At 53.6% G+C, this 21,851-nt stretch overlaps 1 protein-coding gene across 1 annotated transcript; it reads right to left on the reverse strand.

Moving 5' to 3' along the window:
* Positions 1 to 371: 371 nt before the first annotated feature.
* Positions 372 to 21,683, reverse strand: LOC309615893 (chymosin). Its single transcript, XM_082365944.1, has 10 exons — positions 20,591 to 21,683; positions 17,504 to 17,654; positions 16,505 to 16,622; positions 15,369 to 15,487; positions 13,173 to 13,372; positions 11,530 to 11,643; positions 10,622 to 10,766; positions 9,929 to 10,027; positions 7,630 to 9,187; positions 372 to 7,589 (listed from the first exon to the last, which is right to left on the reverse strand). Exons 1-9 carry the CDS (start codon positions 20,650 to 20,652, stop codon positions 9,050 to 9,052), a joined length of 1,146 nt encoding a protein of 381 aa, XP_082222070.1. The 5' UTR covers positions 20,653 to 21,683; the 3' UTR covers positions 372 to 7,589; positions 7,630 to 9,049.
* Between the last annotated feature and the right edge of the window lie 168 nt (positions 21,684 to 21,851).

The raw sequence follows: 21,851 nt of genomic DNA on the forward strand, positions 1-21,851 counted from the left end.
TCAGCCAGGAGATAGAGTGGGTCAACACATAGCTCTTAAACCTGACCACCTGGGGATATGTCACTCTTGTTTACTCCACTTTGTGTCATCCAGAGCCTGTGCACTAGAGCCGTGTACCCCTACCTGAGCCAGAGAGTTAAAGGGAGCAGCACCTTTAACTGGGGAACACGTGGTGATGGCAGCAGTGATTATCAGAGACCCCCTAAGAAGAGGTGACTTGCCAGCAAGGTCCAGCCTCTGCTCTCCCATGAGAGAGCCCCTGAACCAGGCCCACCCTGGAGGATCAGGTCTTATTTCATCAAAGACTGAGGTCACAGCCTTTAGGGCACCTCCCCACCACCCCACCCCACCCCCCCAGACATCCTCTGCAGTGCCAGGAGGCCTGACGTGAGAGTCATCTGCTCCAGGGTCTTAGACGTTGGGGGCTGCCCACCAATGGATCTAAGGAGACAGTCAAAGCTGCCAAAAGCTTCAAGGCAAATCCTAGAGGCGGTGCCTCTTCCCCAGCCTGCCAAGCCCAGTTTGGGCCCCAGAGCCCTGCGGAGCCTCTGCTGGAGCAGCCTGCAGCAACTCCCCCTTCCCAGATGTCCCCATCACGTCACAGCTCTCGGCTGCCCTCTGGCTTTAGCTCTCAGAGCCTCCCTCGAAACCTGTTGGGACTATAAAAATGACATCTCATCTGGGGCCCTTTCCAGAGGCTGGTGAAGTCCAGGTGGCCCATCAGGAGTAGCAGAGCAGAGGGAGCTGGTCATAGGCTGCCCCAGGGAGGGAAGGGCTTCCATGAGCCAGCGTAGGGCATGCTGGAAGAACAGCTGTGTGGGTGAGATTTCAGGGTGCCAGGCCTGCTCCCCTTTCCTCCATGCAAAGACATGCTCCGCCTCAGGGGCTCTGAAGCACAAGCTGAACGGGGACCATACCTTCTAGACTAACAAATGGGACACTCATTGGCCTAAGAAACAGTCTGGCAGATGGAGTTTGATTTTGGAATTACCAGGTTTTTTAGGACACTGCAATCAATTGCAAGAACAATGGGACAGAGTATTTAAATTCTAAAACATAGTCTCTTCCAATAAATCTCACCATGATAAAGCTCCTGATAATTGATACCCCTACAAAGGTCTAAGAGGGTGAAGGTTGTGTTTTGCTCACCACCGTGGCTTTAGCACCTAGTACTAGGTATGTTCCATAAATATTTAATGAGAGAGTGAGAGAGCGTTCACTTTGACAAGGCCCAGGCAAATTCCCAGAATATTTGTCCCAGACCTCAGGCCAGGGCCGCCAGCTGCGTGGGAAAGGCCACAGTCCCCTGTGTCACCCTCTTTCACCTCTCTAGCTCAGGAACCTCCAGTGGGGCAAGGGATTTTTCAGTGTCCCTCTGCCCCTGTTGGGGGAGACATGCTGAATCCCACCTAGTACTTGTACCCCCTCGAGGCCTGACCAGTCCCAGAAGGAGCTGCAGTGTTTCCAAGCAGGCAAGTCAGCTTTAGCCTCCCCGCCGCCCAGGGAGGGGGTCGGTATTTACTTTTCAAGGCTGGATGGGGAAGGACAGATGAGCAGCTGGGTGTTGCAGGGCTAACAGACACAGTGGGGAAGGGAGGACACCCCTTCAGGATGCCACGTGTTGTGGACTGAACTGTGTCGCTCCAAAATCTATATGTTGAAGCCCTAACCCCCATTGTGACTGTATTTGGAGACAGGGCCTTTAAAGAGGCAATTAAGGTTAAATGAGGTCCTAAGAGTGGGGTCCTAATCCAATATGACTGGTGTCCTTATACGAAGAGGAAGAGATACCCAGGAATGTGCAGGCACAGAGGAAAGGCCATGTGAGGACATAGCAAGAAGGTGGCCATCTCATCTGCAAGTCAAGGACAGGGGACCCAGGAGAAGCCCACCCTGCTGACACATTGATCTTGGACTTCCAGCCTCCAGAACCAAGAGAAATAAATTTCTGTTGTTTAAACCACCCAGTCAGTGGTATTTTGTTACGGCAGCCCTACAGCATTAAGACACCTCTCAAGGCAAAGAAGACGCAGAGGTCTGAGTGGTCAGAGGAGACAAAGAGGCCTGGGAGACACATGCACAAGTGCCCAGTGAACTCTGCAAGGGAGCACCCTGTGGGTGGCAGAAAGCCCTTCCTCTTCCTCTTGTGTCTAAATAAACCCTTCGAATACTGTCCAAATCCATAGCCCACCAATGACTAGAATATCCCTATGGCGTCTTCTGTCCTAGCCTGTCAATAGGTCTCTCATTCCTGAAGCTTCTCAGATCCCAGCTTCTCTCCCTAACTGGTCTGTGTCTGGGACTCCCCGGAAATGGACTCAGGAAAGTGCTTCGAGATTCTCTATTCTTTGCATATTTTCCAAACCCGCCAGGGCCGCAGGTGCAGGCACTAGAGTTCTGGCCCCAGCATCCCTCCAGCTTAGGCCTGCCTGCCTCTTTGTCTTAGGAGCTGAGGTCAAGAGACTGGCCACCAGGGTGACCCTGGGAGTCCCAGGGGCACAAACCTAGGCATCGGACAGCCAGTTTGCCTACAGTCCACTCCACTGCTTATGAATGACTCTCTCGATGAGAAATGCCCCCCAGGGAGTTGATTTGGGAAACGTGGCTGAGATCTGGTGCTCCCACGGGAGGGCCTGGCTTACAGGACTTCCCAGGTCACAGTCCAAAGCTGCAGGAGGTGTGGCTGTCCTTACCCAGGAAGCTCCTTGATGCCTCTCACAGGCCCTAAAAATAAAGCTTCAAGGACACAGCTATTCTGGTCTCAATGCTAGACGGGGCCCTGGGAAAGAAAGAGACTCTTAGGTTTCATGGTCCGAGCCAGAGGGGTGGACAAGGACAAAACGGGGGTGGCCCAGCACCTCCGATGGAACTTTATTTTCTCCCAGACGAGGCGGCAAAGGGCATGAGCAGTCTCCAAAAAGGAGGCACAATTCCACAAGCCAGAATGGGGAGGCAGCTTTGGTCTGCACCTTACCAGCCCCAGCCCGACTCCAGGGAGTATCTCGTGCAGCAGGTCCCCGCTGCTTACCAAGCTCCCTGGAGCTGGAACTCCTTGGGGTGGAGGGCTGTTCGGCTGACCTGGAAGGGCTAACACCGCCCCCAAGCCCCTCAGGCACACACTCGCCACATCCTCACCTGGCCAGCTCTAGCTCAAAATGTAATTCTGGTATGACAGATGATCCAGAAAGATGGAGATGGAGGATCCCAGAAAAACAAAGACTGAGAAGGGAAAGGCTAACCAGCGAGAGGTCCTGTGAGTGAGGGGTTTGAGGGCAGGGACCACATCTCCTGTGAGTCAGTGCCTCCTGCAGAAGCTGGCACCGTGCCCTGTACATAGTAGGCACTGAGTGAATTCTATTGCTTGGTTGGCCTGGGGTGATAAGGAGGAATCTTGCCAGATACCAAAGAATGTATACAAAGTTGGCTTTTGAGATTAGGTCACCAGAGGGCGCTCCAGGACAAGTGCTGAGCTGCCTCATGCTCTTAAGCGTTTAGAGGACAGTTTGGAGTGTGTGTATTTGTTCAACAAACATCTTCTGAACAATTACTCTGTGCCAAACACATAAGTGCTATGAAGGATACAAAAAGACCGAGACATGATTATTGCCCTCAAAGACAGGGTCATCTCTTTAGAAACATAAGAGGCATGAGCAGAAAATAATGTATCCTTATTTATCTACCAGCAACTTCTATTGGTTAAGTGCTGATTAATCTTCACACACTGTTCCTTCTACCTATAATGCTTGTCCCTCTCTCATAGCCACATGCCTTCCCACCTCTTGCACGTCTCTGCTCAAACATCACCTTCTCACGGAGCCTACCATTCTCACCTCGCTTTAGAGCAAGCGTGTTCCCCACAGCGCTGCATCATGTCACCCGGCTCTACTTTCTCCCTTGGAGCTTCAGACTGATAGGGATGGAGTAGGATAATCAAATAGTCAGCTTAGAAACCCCATTAGGGAATTGTAGATAGAGAGGGAACTTTAAGGGGCTTTGGGAGACCACAGTAATATTAATGATCACTCCAGAAAGTCATGGGAAAATCCTGAAACGATGCGGGCTTGCTTGACTCATAAAGCAGAACTGGTCACTTAACATCAGAGCCAGATTGGCTTGCTTAACAACAAAATCAAGCTAACTTGATTAGCACAGAATCATGCAACAGAGGCACAAGACATGCTCCAAAACAATAAAACAACAAAACAGTGGTAGCATGAGACCTATATCCCGCCCAGTGAGCTCAATAAGTTAATGACCCCCAAAACATGCCCTTTGACCCCTAGGACATGCTCTGTACACAATGCCCTAAAAACAATAAAACAATAGTGGAGAATAAGGCCTACAACCTGCCCAGTGGTGGGCACACACACAAAAAACAATCATTTATGGAAATGTGACATCTACTCAAGAAAGACAAAGAAGGTCTTCTCCCCCTCCCCTGTCTTCTTCTGATTATAAAAATGTAACCCACTAAGCACTCGGGGCAGCACAACGCTTGCCTGCCCGCTTGTAAGCCTCACAAACGTCCTATTCTAATAAGTCACTTATCTATCACTTTGCCTCTCACTGAATTCTTTCTGCACTGAGACATAAAGGACAGTACTCCTGGAGCCCCCTGAAACGACACCTATCAGTTTCAAAGCCATCGAACATGCTATGCAGTTTACACACTTCTTGTTTCCACAGTCTGTGCCCCCCACAGAGTTCCATGAGGGTGGAGGTTCCATGTGCTGTGTCCACTGAGGGACACGGTGAATAGAGCAGAGCTTCACACCCAGTAGGTACTCAAAATACATTTTTTAATAAACAAGACAGGTGACAATTCTAATTAACCTCAAGTAAACCGAGTGGCCAGGGGTCAGCCAGCGAGTATTCCTGCCGTTTGGAGGGTTTGGGTGAGGTGGGCATCATGTGCCGTAAGGGGGCTTCTCAGAGGAGGGCACATTTAAGCTGGTCTTAAAGGATGAAGAGCAGCTCACAGGTCAGAGAAAGTGGAAAGGGACATCACATGGAGGGAACAGCATGAGCAAAGGCCCAGAGGCCAGCCCCGCAGGGTGGTAGGTGTGGCCATGGTCGAAGGCTACACCAGATGTTTCTTCTGGCCTCAGCAGGAAGCTGTTGCCCACCCTGGCCCATCGGGGGCCGCAGCTCCCACCAGAGTTACTGGGCAGTAACCAGGCCATGTTCCTCTGCCTGCCTGGGGCTTTCCCTCGCCCTACCTTCCCACCACCGGCTTCCTGCTTTTGGTGTGTGTTTCACTTGCATTTCCTACTGTCTAGGGCTTCCTGACGTGGGCAACCTCCACCATTCCCGGTGCAGAGATATTCTCCCCTTCTGCTGCTGCAAGCAAGAAACAAACTGCACAGCCCGGAAAACAATCTATCATTTTGTCATAACATTTCCATTTCAAAGACTTCCTTTCCAAGCTTCTCTCTGGCCAAAACTTCCTCTCATTAGCAAGAGAAGAACTGGCAGGAAAATGAGTGACAAGGAGGGAGAGGAACTGGAAATAGGGCTCTAGGCCTGAGGCCTCTGCCTGTGTGTACTCAGGGCCAGGGGCGGGGCAGGGACTGATAAGAGACCTGCAGACTCGTGTGTGTGTGTGTGTGTGTGTGTGTGTGTGTGTGTGTGTGTGTGTGTGTGTGTGTGTGTGTGTGTGTGTGTCTGTGAGAGAGAGAGAGCCCGTGTTTTTCAGCACTTGTGATTCATGCCACCGGGTCAGAGACTTGCCCACTCATATCACAAGGCATAAGCCACCCTTGGGCTCTTTCTCAGCCTCCACATTGTGCCAGGAAGTTCCCTGGGCACTGAAGATTCAGAGAGTAAAAATGCTGTGCTGTCCATCAGGGACTCTAGCAGAGAGACCAGCATGTCAGTGAATAACAAAGGCAAGATAAACGTTGTTTTAAAGATCCCTGCCGAGCAATTAGGAAGCTGGGAGCCGGCAGTCTGGTGCAGTGTAGGTGTCACCTCAGAGGACACTGAAAGCTGGTCTTGAAGGGTGAGGAGCAGCTCACAGGTCAGAGAGTGGAAAGGAGAAAACAGGCGAAGGGAACAGCATGAGCAAATGCCCAGAGGCCAACACTGCAGGGTACTGGGTGTGGCCACGGTAGCAGACAGATGGCAGCAGCTGCATAGAGGGTGGACGTGAATGGCCACTGAGACTTCCTCAGCTGCCCCGCCAGGCCCTGGTTCTCGCCAGCAGACAGCGCAGGTAGGAGACCTGGTAGTGAGTCAGCCAGGTCTCTCCCAGCAGGGTCTCTCCCAGCATCACATCTCACTGGCCTCCAGGTTGGCTTCTTCACAAGGGAATGGCAGATGTGCCCCTTCCAATGCTCCTTTATCCCCTTGCAGACCCCCAGTGATCTGGGCCTGCTTCAGAGCCTGGTGTGGGCCCCTTGGCAGAAACTTGAAACCCTGCAGACAGCTTGGCCCCTTCTCTCCCCTTCAGCGTCCTCCCAGCATGTGCCGAGCCGTTCCCCAGGCTCACAATGGGAGAGAAAAGGTAGAGAGCAGGCCTGAGTGTGCAGTGAGGGCAGGCGGTTGTGAAGATGGGGAGGAAAGAGGAGACCAGCAGTGAGTAGTATGACTCGTCAGGACGAGTGAATCACTTGTCCATTCATTCACTCATTCATGCAACAATATCTGATAGGGGCATTCCATGAGTTAGGCCTCCAAGATATCAAAAAGAGGTACACAGTGTCTGTGCTCAGGGAGCCCACTGTCCGTGAGGGAGACAGACAAGAAAATAAAAATACCAAGTGTACCCTAGGGAAAGGGCTGGGCGCAGCAGGGCCACAGGAGGGCACCAACCCGGGATCCTAAAGATCCTAAAGAGGTCTGGACTGAAGGGAGATTTGAAGGACACTTAAAAGTTGACAAAGGGTAGGACTGTGGAGAACATTCCAAGCAGAACTTTCTCTGCAGCCAGGAGACATCCCAGGAGCAGACTGTGAGGCTGCCATGGCCCATGAGACCCAGAGGGTGCTGCCCCCTCGGGACAGGGGTCTCTACCCGGGCCAGGTGGGCAATGGGTGCGGTGGGGGACCATTTGGTCCAAGCTTCCCATTTATGAAAGTCATCACATAAATACGATGACTTTCTACATTACCTCCAATTGAGGTCTGGATGTTTAAAATACAGTTTGTTAAGGGTAAACCACTGAAATATAACACAATTTTTGTGAGCCTGTTTGGCTTTTTTTTAATCTACAGGAAGCCTAAAAATAATGAAAGTGGCCCAGTTCTGTCTCATTCTTGGCAAACAGGCAGTATTGGTCTTAGATTTTACAAAGTGCCTAATGCCAGAACTTACTCAGCACCACACTCACCTCCCCGATCCCATAAGGCTGAAGCACCAACGCTGCCCTCTGCCCTTGAAGTCCCAGAACATTCTCCTGTGTCCTCTGCCCAAACCCACCCCAGGCCCCTCAGCTCCCCAGGGCTGCAGCCTGAGCCCTTCCTCTCCCACGTCACCCACCACGGTGCAGCCCTGCTTCTTCCCTACCAGAGGTCGGTCCCCAGTTCCCTCCACGGCCAGGACCGGCTGCTCAGCCACAGACGAGAAAGCCACAGCCACAGTGTCTCCACCTTAGGGGCACATCTGCCATTCCCTTGTGAAGAAGCCAACCTCCACAGGTCTCATCTTGTTTGTCCCTGGGTACAGCTGGGAAAGACCCCGGGAGATGCCCCCAGAGGGTCCCGTCAACAGGACCCCATCCGCAGCTCCTGTGGGAGCCCCCTGCCCCCTTCCTAAAGGACGGCCTCCTTTGTGAAGTGTCACAGCCACACCTGTAGCTTCAGGCCCTCTGAGACATGCCACGTGACTCACCTGCCCCTCAGGTGTTTGCAGGGCACGTGTGGTCAGGATACAGTGAGGGCAGGGACTAGATAATAATGTGGTCCCAACCCCCTTTCCAAGGACTTCTGAGAGTTCAGCTACTATAAAGGTGTGACTTAAAGCCCAGTGACTGTACTGGGGGCAAGATTGGCTGTGATTTAGAAAAGTGAAGGCTGATCAATGGTACCGTCCCCTTTAGGGAAAAGACTGTCAAAAGAAGGGGTGCAGAGAAGGGAAGGAGGGTCGAGGGAGCAAACGTGCACAGCTCCTGCCAAGTGACCGAGCAGTGGGGTCTCCCCAGGAGGTTGGCCAGCCTGCCCCTCACAGCACCTCAAAGTAGCATGACTAAGAAAAGCCTCTTACCTCTGCCTAGAGGCCCTTGTTCTGACCCCCTGATATTTGTATTTCCTCGGTGGCCTCTCCCCTCCTCAGAAGGCTGCAGGGACCTGTGAGCATGCGTGGTCTGTTCACTGACAGCTGTGGTCTTTGCTGACCTTTGACATGTCCGCCTCTGTGAGCCGGTGGACATGGGTCCGCCCCGGCGATGTAGCTACTTTTCAGGTGCTGGCGAGTCAGGTGCAGAGCCTCTAAGACTGAGGATGGGCCTCTGGGCTGTGGTTCTCCCCACAGCAACCTCAGGGCCCTCAGACCTTCCCAGAAGCCCTCTGCCTGCTCCACTAATGTCTTCTCCAAATGGCAGTCAAGCCCTTCTCTTAATAGAACTAGAGCCATTCTCTCCCTAGACCAATATTCTCTACTCGGCCCCACCTCAAGCCCTTGTTCCCCGGGCACAAGTCTCATCCTGCAAAGGTCTCCCTTACTGCACTCTTTCCCCAGAAAGACGGGGAGTAGGAGAACAGGAAGGCAAGACTGGTCTTGCTTTTAAAAACCTGACCTGAGCTTGAAATGGCCAATTCCCTTGTGAAAGTCTCCATCCATCAACAGTGTCCCCAGTGCTCCCCTACCCATGTGGCCCCAGTTCTGCTGAACACACCACGTGACTGTCACATCCCACCCCCAGAGCGGTGCAGGGATTCAGCCCCAAAGGAAGCCAGGCTTTGCAGAGACGTAGTATTTATTGAGAACCGTCTGCTTGAAAACCTCACCTATGTGTGTGCATGTGTGTGTGCATGTGTGTGTGCATGCGTGCAGGTGCATGTGTGTATGTGCATGTGTTTGGGGACAGCGAGGCTCTTGGTCAGCGGTGCCATCAGACGGCCTTGGCCAGCCCCACGCGGTTGTTGGCCCTGTCAAAGACGCTGTAATACTCCCGGATGAAGACATCCCCCAGGATCCACTGCTGGGAATTATTTTCACCCTGGAAGCCACTGGTGCAGAAGCCCTGGTCCTGGGAAAGGGAAGGCCGATATGAAGCTGGTCCCAACCCCAGTTGCTGTGCCTCTCCGGACCCCACCCCCAATCACTCTCTGATTTATTGTTTCCTCTCACCCTTGAAATCACCTTCTGAGCTAAGCAAACAAGTATCAGATTCATCTACTCAACAGATGAAAAAACTGACATTCAGAAATGAAGTGTCAGATCCAAGATCACCTGGTGGGTCCCCTCCTCATTCCCCCTCACTGGTCCTCCCCAACCCCCCGCCCTCCTGCTCTCAGCACCTACGGCCTTGGTGACCAGCCAGAACAGGCCTGGGGACCCAAGGCCTTGACAGTTCGGGGTGCTCAGGATTAGGTCAAAGCTGAAGCCAGCAGGGCAGTAGGGATGAGGGTTGGGTCCCCACAAAGCCCAGGTTATCAAGAAAAATCCCAGACAAAGCCCTAGGCCCCAGGGCTTAGAAGCTAGTTCAGTGGATGGAGGTTCTTATGGCTGGCTGTGGTCCCGCCCATCCCACCCTCCCGCAGGCCGCTGGGCTCGGTCCTTCCTGTCTGCACCATTTCTCCCAGGATGAGGCTGCCGCAGCCACAAATGAGGCCCAAGGACAACAGGCCCCACTCCGAAAGGCCAGGTGGTCTAAATGCACGTCCTGCTCTCTCCATCTAGCCCATGCCACTTATCACCAATGTGCTGAGTTGCCAGGAGGGAGGAGGGGAGCTGGGTGAGCCCAGGCTTCCTCTCCGGAGACTCATACCTGGTTGGTGTAGGCGGAGGGCGTCAGTGGGTACATTCTGCTGTTGATCTCAAAGACCACCGTGGGCATGCTGCTCAGGCTGCCGCAGTCGATGTCAAACTAAAGACCAGAGGGAGGTCCTCTTAGAAGGACCATGGGTGTGATCTGACTGCCAGAAGCAGAGAAAATCCCAGGGGGGACCTCTTCCTCTGCACTGCAGGCAAGAAGTGGGGAGGGACCTGCTACTCAGAGGACCCCAGGGAGGTCCTTAGACCTCAAAGGAGTCACACTGATGGGGACCAGCCCAGGGACAGACATCAGCTCGAGACAAGGAGTTGTTTGCCTCGACATTTCCCCTCCAAGCCCAGCCAGAGCTTCCAAGGACACTGAGAGCACTTAGCTGTCAGGGAGGAAGAGGGGAGACCCATGGGTGGAGGGGTACAAGAGGGTGCAGCAAAGCTCAGTGAGTCAGGGATGTATGACCCTCCCTGGGGACAGGAAGTCAGATTGCAGCCACTGCACGAGACATGGGACCTCCAACAGCAAGTGAACCTAAGCTAGAAAAGCCAGGCCATCTTGAAGGCCTCCCAAGAAATCCCAACCCCTGCAGGAATCCCAAACCCCTCACCATTTCCCTTTGTCATTTCTTCCATGTGCAAAGGGGTTCCCTCTTCAGGGGTGTCTGGGGAGGTGGGGATAAGGGTCTGGCCTCACCTCACCATACCGGTTCTGTGTGGCTCCGATGGCCATCTGGATGTTGAGGACGTCACTGCTGGGCCCGACCAGTATGGAGGTGCCCGTGTCCAGGATGGCCTGACAGCCACCATCACAGGCCACCACCACACCGCCGATGGTGACACTGCAGAGGGGAAATAGGATGGCCTCGCAGCACAACCATCATCCACCCCTCCCGCCCTGGGTCCCTCCTAGCCTCCCCTGCCAGGATCCTTGGCAGGAAGGAAGTCCAGCCACCCCAGATCCTTTTCTTTGGGCTCCTTTCTGGAGCCCCATAACTTCCTGAACTCAGAGAAAAGACCCGAAACCATTTTCTTCCAACTCAGTGGCTCAATGGAGGCCCCCTGAGCTTCTATGGGACAGAAACTTCAATGAAACAGCAAAGTCATGGGCATTAAGGGGTGGAATGAGTACCACACTGGTTGCCCAAAGATCTGGTTTCAAGCTTTCCCCCGCCATTTATTTGCTGCAAATTCCCCAGTCTTCTTACACTCAGGCTTCTTATCTACAAAATGGGTACATTAACCACCCTGTTTTTGATTTCCTCAAGGGATGGTCGTGAGGTTCAAAGTCGATGTTAGTAAATTACAAAATGAGGATAATCACAGCGCCACCCCCACAGGGCTCTAGTGAGGACTAAAGCAGGCAGTCATATCCTCACCCAGCGCAATTCCTGGCAGGTAGCGGTGCTGGATAAGCACAGCTAATCTTATTAATCAAGTGTAAGTGAAGGTTTAGCGTCCTCACTGACAAAGACACTTGGCCTTGGAGCATCTGATTCATACGCTAATGTGATGGTCTTCCGAGCTACCGGGCTGACATCCAGACCCTCACATCCCCACACCTGGAGGCAGCCTCTGGCGGGGCCACAGCTGCCACTCACCCACCTGTCCACGGTGAACTGCCAGTACTTCTGCAAGGTCACAGGCACCCAGTGCAGGGATCCTGTGTAGTAGGACGGGTCAATGGCCCCCAGCGTGAGCATGCTCTCCTGGCCATTCCTGAAACCAAGGAAAGTCATGATGTGGAACTCCGACATCCTGGCTCTGTGAGGAGGTAGCCCAGCCCCACACAGGGTTAGATGCGATTCAGACCCTGCCGCACCGTCCTCCTGGCCCCCAACACCCACCTCCACCCCAAAGGCTTCACATGAGCTCTCCCACCTTCCCGGTACTCCAGGCTTTTCTTTGATAGCAGCTGCAGCATCCTCTCTCTCTGAATTCTGCAGCACCCACCCAGGCTGAGGCAGCACTAGAGCCCAGAGCATAGTCATTACTGTGGGAGGGGAGGTCAGGAAGTAGGAGGTCACGTGCCTGCCAGGCTCTGCTCAGGCCACTGTGTCCCTGCCCCCCTCCACTCAAGGCTTTCGGCCCCCAGCCCTTTGGCCTCGAGTAGGGAAAGGGGTCTTCAGCGAGGTCCCACACGCTCTGGATGAAAACTGCCACCCCAGCCCAAACCCTCTCTGTTGCTTCTGGGACTCGTTTCATGGCCAGGAAACACTGGCACACTGTGGGTTACCTGCTTCTCACTCTGCAGCTCTTGTTCCTTGGCCTCATCAAGCTCCGTCCCACCTCCGGGCTTTGACCCATTCCACCCCACTGCCTGAAATGTGCCATCCCTTTGTCTCACCTGTATATCACCCACTCAGGCCTCAGCGAAGCTTCCCCTGGCCACTCTCCACACACATACCTCGTCAGACTGGGCTGCCTGTTACTATTAAGCCTTCAGTACATGCAGATCTCCCCTGCAGGGAGTGCTCTTATCACAACCGTCATCGTAATTGTATACGTAATTATGATGTGTGTGTTGTCCGTTTCCCCTGCTAAAAAGCTGACTCCCAGTTTGTCTTGTTTGCTGATGTAGCCCCGTCTCCTGGCACAGCCCCTGCACATAGTAAGGGCCCATAAATATCTACTGAGTAAATGAACGAATGAATGCACCTATTTACCCCCTGCCTGGGTTACCCAGCTCCTCCTCCTGGGTGTGGTTCCCTTCTGCCAGTCCTGCCACCCACCCCTCTGTCTAGCAGAGCTGCCCCATCAGGCGGGTAGAGTGGAGAACACTGGACTGGGAGTCAGGAGCCCTGTGCCCCAGACATGGCTCGTCCACCAGTTTGAGGGTGACCATCCCGCCGGGGCCTCTGTTCCCTGCATATTGAAAGGAGAAGGTTGGACTGCTTTAGAGCCTGCTCTAAACATCTGTGAGTCTCAGTGACATCAATAAATGATTACTGAGGCCTGCCGCTTTGGAAGAAAAGAAGTTAAAAGCCCCTATACAGAGATGGATTCAGGCTTCCTTTTTTACATGCCAGAAATGAAAGTCAAATTCTGGCCCAGTGGACTCTGGTTGCGTCAGTGACCCTGCTGGGGACCTTTAGACAGGAGGTTGGATGTGCCTGGAAGCAAGGAGAGGTTTGCTTGGATGCTGGTGACTACCCTTGGGTTGCAGTGTCCCCAAAGGGTGGACACTCCTCAGGCGACAGTCCCCGCCAGGACGTGGAAGTCCAGCCCACACTGGGCACAGCTCCTACCCGTCCATGTAAACCGAGAACAGGTCTTGGGCCACCAGGTGCCTGTTCATCATGTTGTCAAACACGGGGACCGAGTACTCAGAGGCGAGGGAGGGGTAGGCCAGTCCCAGGATCCCATCGAACTCGGAGTAGGTGAAGACGTCACCAGGTTCCTGGGTGCTCAGGCCTACAGTCTGCTGGGGGTCCACAATGTTGGAGACCTGCAAGAAAGGCAGAATGACCTCCATCAGGGGGCCCTGCAGTCAGAGGACCCAGAAAGGTCGAGGGTCAGGCTCTGCCAGCCCTCCCTCCCTCTTTTAGGCAGCGTAGTTATGTGAACTTAAGAGAGAAAAGCCACCTTTCCCAATTCTGTGCTGTGGTTTTGAGGGAACTGGTCTGATGAGGCAGGGGACTGGGTGGCAGGGAAAGAGAGAGCATGGCTGGGGGTGCGGACAGCAGGGCTCATGGCGCAGAAGTTGGGGGTGAGCCCAAAGAAGGGCGTAAAACGAGGAACGCTCCAAGGCCCTCTGCCAGCCTGAAGCCCTCCCATCAGCTGCTGCACCAGGACATCTCCCAGGGAAGAGCCGTGGGAGCAGCACGATGGACAGAAAGAACACGCACGCAGTTTGCATCTAAAAAGGTCCTGCGGTGCATCCTCGCTCTGTCATGTGCTGTGTGACCTTGGACAAGTACCTCTCTGAGCCTCAATCTCCTCATCTGTTACAGGGAATAATAACACCTGCATCTCAAGGCAGTGCTTAGACTAAAGAACATGAATGCTGAACATTGATCGAGCACTTACTAAATGTATGATCAGTGAACCTTTATCGGCACTCTGCGAAGAAGTGCTAACTCCAAAGTGTCCTATCAACCTGCCCACTTCCCTGGAAGGCTGACGCGTCCACTAGCCTATTCTGAGCTCCCACAGCAACCCACCAGGCCTCCTGCTTCTACTCTGTCCCCTTATAACCCATCCTCCACACAGGCAGCCAAAGCGAAATTTGAGAGTGGACGTCATCATGTCACCCCTTGTTCCAGAGGCTCCTGAAGGTATTCAGGGTGAAACCTGTGCCTTAGAGTCCCTCATGCTCTGGTCCTGCTTCTCACCCCTCCTCTCCCTCCTCTGGTCCCTTAGCTCACCCTGCTCCACCCACACGGATCTTTCTCTTCCTTGGGTGCCCCACTCATTCTCACTTCATGTGAGACTTCTGTGGGTGGCAGTGGGGGAGGGAGGTCCTGACCCCTGAGCCTCTCTCTCCCAGCCCCTGCCCAAGGTGGGTGAGCGAAGACAGCAAGATGCGCCACGGCTCAGGCCCACAGCAAGGGCCAGCTCCTCCGTGAAGATGCAGGTTTTCCCCCCAGAACACAAAATAGCAGAAAATAGCAAAACCTCGGCAGGGGAATCAGCCTTCCAGAGGTCTGTCTGCTGGGCCACCTCAGCCAGTGGTTCTGGTGCTGACTCTTGGGGAGGCCTGAGCTGGGAGGGCAACTGCCCAGCCAAGGGAAGAAGCTGAGGAGAGGGCTGTCAGCAGAGAAGGGCTGTGTCCTTTTGGGCTTGAAGTAAAAAAGACTTCAGCCAGACCCTGGGAAGAACTAAAGGCAGATCAAGGTGAAGAGCACCAAGGGATGCTGCTTGATTTTTAACCTTAGACGGTGGATGAGGACGAAAAGAAAGATGTTAACATGTATTAGGCACTTACTATGTGCTGGCCACTGTATTAAGTACTTCAGAAGCCAGAAAGGAACAAGAGCAAGGGGAGCCCTTGTCCAGAGGGCACAGAGGCTCTCTGACATGGAAGAAGATGCTGCTCTATGACTGATCCAGAGTGAGGTCAAGCCCAGAGAGTCGGAGACGTGGGTCTGACACTCAGCTCCCATCGTCACCCAGCTGTGCGACTTCAGGCAAGTTATCAGCTCATCTGAGCCTCGGGTCCCTCATCTGAACGATGGGGATGAGAATACCTTCCTCAAAGGGCTGTTGAAAGAACTAAATTTAAAATGAGATCACACACGTGGCGCTGAAGAACTCAGAACTGGCACAGACTCAGGATTCAGGACTCACTATGGCAAGGTCAAGTGAGAAAAGGGTTAGGAGGATGGAAACCGGACCCAGAGAAGCCTGTCAGGTGGGGCACAGCCCAGAGCCTGGGTGTCTGGGTGGGAGAGTGGCTGGTTGCGGGGGAAGGTGAGGGCTGGCTGGCCCCAAGCCCCACTCACAGTGACGGTGTCGTAGCCCAGGAAGCCCTGCACGCTGCCCATGCCGTACTGGATGGACAGGGGCTTGCCCAGGTTCTGGAAGGTGGACGACATGCTTGGGTCGAAGCGGTGGTGATTTTCTGGAACACAGACTCAGGGTTAGTGGGACCTGTAGCATCTTCTCACCATTCGACAGTGTCAGTGGGAGCTGAATCCTCACCAGGTCTTGTAAGAATATCGTTTAAACACTAATGATTCTCTCTACTGAAAATAAGCAAGAAAATTATTCCTTGCTGCTCAACCCAACTCTCTGACCCCCAGTGCTACCTTCGTAGCTCTCAAACAAAAAAAAGGAAGAAGAAAACCATCCCTGTGGTTTCCCGAGACCGGCTTCTACCAGCTTTGTAATTTCCCACAGCTCTTTTTGCTTCGCTAAACATTGGTTTCCTCACCTGGTAAATGGGAATAAAAAGAGCACCAACCTCCCAGGATTGTGGGAGAAATAAATTATTTACATATATTAAATGTTTACTCAGGGGCTTCCCTGGTGGCGCCGTGGTTAGGATTCCGCCTGCCAGTTCAGGGGACATGGGTTCGCACCCTGGTCCGGGAAGATCCCACATGCCTCGGAGCAACTAGGCCCGCGTGCCACAACTACTGAAGCCCGCGCAACTAGAGCCCGTGCTCCGCAACAAGAGAAGCCACCGCCATGAGAAGCCCACACACCGCAACTAGAGAAAGCCCGCGCACAGCAACGAAGACTCAAAAAAACTCAGCCAAAAAAAAAAACAACAACAACAAAAAAGTTTACTCAGTACCTCTCACTTCATTCTCCCAAGACCCACTGGCATGTTGTAGCCCCATTTTATAGAAAGAAAAACTGAGGACCCGGGAGGGAAAGGAGTCTGCCTTGGCTCCTAATAGAGCCAAAAAAAAAAAAAAAAAAAAAAGGAAAAAAGCAAAGTTCCCTCATTTCTTGCTGGTGCTTTATACATCAGCCTGTGATTTGCACACCTTCCCAGTCTGCGGCCATTTGGAAGGGTTGAGCGAGGCTGGGCATGTCCAAGCAAGCTCTCCTTCCCCCTACGTTTCCCCCCAGCCACCCTGACTGTGGCTGGCAGAGCAGAGGGGTGGGCAGGGCAGGGGGGGTCACTCACGGCAGGCGTCGCTCTTGCAGTAGACAGAGGGCACCCAGAGGTCGGAGGAGCCCGTGTCAAACACCACAGTGAACTCCTGGGGCGGGGTCCCAATGTAGATCTTCCCAAAGTACTGACTCTGAGGACAGACAGCACTGGGTGAGGGCAGGGGGCACCGCAGGGGGGTGAGGGCTGATGCTCGGCACAGAGCCTGTTCAGTTCTGTAGGCCCCGTGCTTTCTGCCCACAGACCTAGGAGGCTGAGGGGGAAGAAATGGAAGGAGGATCCCTGGGGGAGTTCTTCATCCCCGGCCCCCACGCTGAGCTCCGACCCCAGCCATGTTTGGCTTGCCCCTCCCGCAAGCCCTACATCCACTGCTGGAATCAGCCCCCAAAGCATACATTGGACCAAAAGGTAAGCCCTGTCTGGTAGGGAGCCTGGGCCACCCTGCCAGGGGCAGGGACATAGTGATGGGGCACCAGCTAGGTACAGACCCCAGACCCGAGCTGTCCTGGCCACCCCTCCTTTCCCGCTCTCCCCACGGGTCAGTACTGGGGCCGGGGCGGGGATGGGGATGACCTAGATAAGGAAACGAGGGCACAGAAGAGAAAAACAGCGGGTTGTTTACTGCCAAGAGTGACAGATGAGAGAGACAGTCTCCAAAAAGGAAGAGGGCACAGGGGGCACTCCTGCCATGTCCCAGGCAGCTGAGAGTGGGCACCAGCTGCCCCCTCCCTGCCAAGCCCAGCCCAAGACATGGGTTCCCTGGGCCCAGAAATGCAGGCACGAGGTTGGATCTGGGAGCAGACCATGTACCCCCGAGGGAGGCTGTCCGCAGGAAGGTCGTCTGAGGTGGAGGGATTGGTTTTACAGGGCCTGCTGGCCCCTGGGAGATACTGAGGGGTGGGAGACGGCCTCACATCCCCCGGGGCGCCATGCCTCCTGAAAGAAGGAAAGAGGCAGGGGGCAACCAACACACTGTGTGGGAATCATTACGGGAAGGCAGGCAGAGCCACTCACATCCAGGTAGCTGGTCAGGGGCTCGCTGGCCACCTCCCCGAAGCTGGAGTACTTGCTGCTGACGGCAGACTGGTGTTTCTGCAGGAAGTCCTCCAGGAGCCCATGCTCCTTTAGTGCCTTTCTCAGGGGTTTGCCTTTGTGCAGAGGGATCCTGAGGAGAGGGGAAGAATTAGTGATGAGGTGGGCATCTCCACAGGGCTGCCCAGCCTCGGAGAAGTGCCCAGAGGCTCTGGGCTCCATAAGCCACTCCCCCAATCTTGTACCATAACCTGAAGTACAATAAAAATTGTACTCTACGTCAGTTCACAAATCCATGCCAGCCCTTACTAAATGCAATGCACTCTGACATTTCCTACTCCTTTCTCTTTTTTAATGCTGGTGGAGACTCAATCGATGTATTTTATAGCTACTTTATTTATTTATTTATTTTTTTTTTTAGTTGTGTTGGGTCTTCGTTTCATGCGAGGGCTTTCTCTAGTTGTGGCAAGCGGGGGCCACTCTTCATCGCGGTGCGCGGGCCTCTCACTATCGCGGCCTCTCTTGTTGCGGAGCACAGGCTCCAGACGCGCAGGCTCAGTAATCGATGTATTTTATAACCTGCTAATGAGTTTTGCAACTCCAAGGTTTGAAAGACACTAAGCGTATTCTCATTCAGTCTCCAATTCTTACTGTGGACCTACTATGTGCCGGGAACCGTATGGGGCACAGGGGACACAATGGGGAAAAGGGTACAGTCTTACCCTCCAGAAGCATACTGTCTGGAGAGAAAAACGGTGTCCCCCACACCCTGGAAAATGCTATGACAACGCTCCTACCCTTTGCCAACCCCTGTTCTCTGCTCTCTGGGCAGCCTAACGTGGGTGGAAATTCTTCAAAGGGTTTCAGCACAGAGTGTGGTCCCCAGGGAACTTGGTTAGAATTTAGATGTTGTGTGATGGAGGCAGATCAGCAGGAAGAGAATCAAGAAGGAAAACAGCAGAAACTGGTTCAAGACCTGGTCTCCCCAAAGCCCTCAGGGCTTCAGCTTCTTCTCCGCAAAATGGATTATCTCTTCCTTGCCAGCCGTCTCGGGGCCCTGCTGTGGACCAACTGAGTGGCTTAACCTCGCCGGCTCTTAGTTTCCTCTCCTGCAGATTGAAGGACTGGAGTGTGATGGTTCCCAATGTCCCTCCCAGCTCTAGGAGTCACATGGTCCTCCTCCGTGGGCCTATTTTAAGGACAACTGGAAACTACAGGTGTGAAAGTGCTTTGAGAGTAATAAAATGGCAGCAGGTTTAAGACCCATAAAGAAAACGGGTTTTCTCATGTTGTTCATGTCCCAAATGGAACAACATGTCCCACATGGAACAACCTCATATATGAGTTATGGTCTCTTGTCTGGCGCCTCCCAACCCCAGCCCTCAGGTGTGACTTCAGCTGGGACCTGATCTATAAATGAAGGGTTCTCGAGACATTTCTCAGCCTTTGTCTCTGATGATAGAAAAGAACTTCAGCCCAAAAGGAAGGAGGCTGGACTGAGCTCCTGGGAGCAAGCCCACAGCTGCCCTTTCCCATGTCCAAGCCCCCAGTGCTTTCTGCTTTTTCCAGCTCCGGTTCTCACTGGCTACAAGATCCACTGGCTGAGTGCCTGCCGACTCCCACACTAGTAACTGCAACTCTGCTGAGCTGCCCCATCACAACACAAGACCCAGAGAGCCTCCCTCAGGGCAAGCGAGCATCAAAGGCAGTCCACCGCCCCACTATGGCGGCCCTGAACACAGGCTCCAACCACCACGAAACTTCCACCCACTCCTGCCTCCAGGCCTGTGCTGAGGCCACCAGATGCCTGGCACTTGGAAGAACTCCACTTTCAGGACCACCACAAGCAGCCCCCACTGGTCAAAGACACTGGACCTCTTTTTAGGGATCCTGCTTCCCAGGGATGGATTCAGGTTTCCCTGGGCTCAGGCCTTGACAGGGCTCAAACCTGGGAACCAGAGGTAGTGTGACGTCACTGGCAAGAGTCTGGGACCAAGACTGGGACCACCTGGGACCGAGTCCTGTCTCCTCCATTTTTAACCATGTGGCCTTGGGCAGCTCAGGAACCCTCCCTGAACAACAGTTTCCTCATCTGTAAAATGCAAATAATATATCTACCTAACCCCTGAGGCTTAGTGATAGTATAGGTAAAGACCTAATTAAGTGTCTGGCACCTAGTAGCAAGCAGCTCCATAAATATCAGTTATTATTTTGGGAGGAGAACCTGGGAACTTCACCCACAAAGGATTTGGACAAAATAAAGAGAACTTTATTTTGTTTAACAGATACACACATAGCTCTTACAATGTGCCAGGCACTGTTCAGAGCATTTTACAAATACTAACTCATATACCCCTCATGACAACCCCATAAAATGGATATTTCTGTCATCCTAATTTTACAAATTTATGTTAAGTGGTGTAAGAGAGTTACGTTAGTGATGGAGCTGGGGATCAAATCGCAGGCAGTTTAACTCCAGAAGCCATGCCCTTAATCTCCCAGGCAGTCCATCTGACCCCCTGTTCTCGTTCACCACGCCCTGAAGAGAGTAATGGAACGCTTTAGAGGGAAAAGCCCAAAACACAAAGGCAAGACTGACTGGGGGCTTCCCTGCTGGCGCAGTGGTTGAGAATCTGCCTGCCAATGCAGGGGACACGGGTTCGAGCCCTGGTCTGGGAAGATCCCACATGCCGCGGAGCAACTAGGCCCATGAGCCACAACTACTGAGCCTGCGCGTCTGGAGCCTGTGCTCCGCAACAAGAGAGGCCGCGACAGTGAGAGGCCCGCGCACTGCGATGAAGAGTGGCCCCCGCTTGCCACAACTAGAGAAAGCCCTTGCACAGAAACGAAGACCCAACACAGCCAAAAATAAATAAATAAATAAATAAATAAATAAAGGAGTTCCTTTAAAAAAAAAAAAAAAAAGACTGACCGGGAGCGACGATCTTGGGAAACTGCAGCATTTCCTTGAGGACTCCCCGGGGGAAAAATGGCTGGAAGACCATGGAGAGACCCACACAGAGCCGATGCATGCGATGCCCACCCCCTCCCCTGGGGCCTGACACCCACCTGGTGATCCCAGTGCCCTGGGAGAGAGCGAGGACTGCAAGTAGCACCACGAGACACCTCATCCTGGACCTGGGTCTGGCCACCGCTCTAGCCAGTGCCCACTCCCACAGCCTTTATAGAGAATGCGGGGCTCCCTCTGGCTGGGAGCCCAGGCTGCAGAGATAGCCCCTAAATTCAGGCCGCTCCACGAACACATTAAGATAGCACCCAGACTACACAACACCTGCTCTGATAAGGGCCACTCCGGGGACTTCAAAGCTGAAGGGTACACATACCTGATCTTCAGGCCAGGAAATGTCACTCACACCTTCCTGATCCGATTTCCCCTTTCAAACAGGATTTCTTGGGCTAACACAGGTGGAGCCACTGCCAGAGCCCTATCTCATGTCCCACCTTAAGTTCTGTAAAGAGGCCTGTTCCCAATGAGCCCCTTCCTGCCCTAGCTGCCTCCCGTCCCTGGGCCTGACTTCACGGGAGCCCCAGCCGGCCCTATCCTGGAGTCTCCCTGCCCAGTCCTCCCAGCCCAGGTTTCCAGGGTCCACTCAGTCTACTCCCCAAGTGGCATCTGAGGCCGAGAGTGCTTGTTCAGTCTGTCATCTCCATCTAAGAGAGACACAGATTCCTGCTCCCCCAGGGTGTGGCCCTTTGTTCCATGTTGGAAGGGCATTGGGAAGGGGAGGGAGTAGACACCAGATCCCATGAGCAGTTGGGAGGCCTGAGGAGGGTAAACGGGGAGGGCAAGCATGTGCCACACATGGAGGGGAAGGAGGAAGCTATGACATGGTGGTCAGGTTTGGGGAACAGGTTAAGCGCATCTAAGCCACACATAGAGGACCCAGAAGAGCTTCTCATAGGCACACATGCAGGGGCTTGTGATAAGGAGGGGGTCCCAGGGTCCAAGCCAGATTGGCCAGATATGCTCTCAGACCTGTAGCCTGGGAGAGAATTAGGGCAAAAAAGGAAAACAAAGACTTAGCCACAGAAGTGGAAGTCACATCCCAGGAGTGAGGGGAGGCTATGAACCAGAAGCTCAGGCTCAAGTCAGAATAAGGCAGGGGCTTTGGGACCACAGGTGTGAGGGAGACCAGAGTGCCAGCCACCCAACCCTGTAGGACAGACGTCTGCAAAGTGAGGGAGGCCTGGTGGTGTGGAAGAGGGAAGCATGGACCTGGAACAGAGAGGGCAGGTTGCGCAGCTGAAGTGGTGAGCATGTGGTGGGCCCCGGACATGGGCAGGGGGTGGTCTGGGAGGGGCAGATCCA

The sequence above is a fragment of the Balaenoptera borealis genome, assembly GCF_965194805.1.
Source record: "Balaenoptera borealis genome assembly, chromosome: 1".
In the NCBI taxonomy this organism is placed as follows: domain Eukaryota; kingdom Metazoa; phylum Chordata; class Mammalia; order Artiodactyla; family Balaenopteridae; genus Balaenoptera; species Balaenoptera borealis.

What these genes read in the sequence shown, in the direction of transcription:
- LOC309615893 (XM_082365944.1), bottom strand. Translation starts at nt 20,652, where the DNA reads ATGAGGTGTCTCGTGGTGCTACTTGCAGTCCTCGCTCTCTCCCAGGGC. An exon ending in TTCTCGGTTTACATGGACGG is followed by an intron (nt 11,644 to 13,172) that starts GTAGGAGCTGTG and finishes CCTTGGTTTCAG; the next exon opens with GAATGGCCAGGAGAGCATGC. An exon ending in CCTCCGCCTACACCAACCAG is followed by an intron (nt 9,188 to 9,928) that starts GTATGAGTCTCC and finishes TCCCTTTCCCAG; the next exon opens with GACCAGGGCTTCTGCACCAG.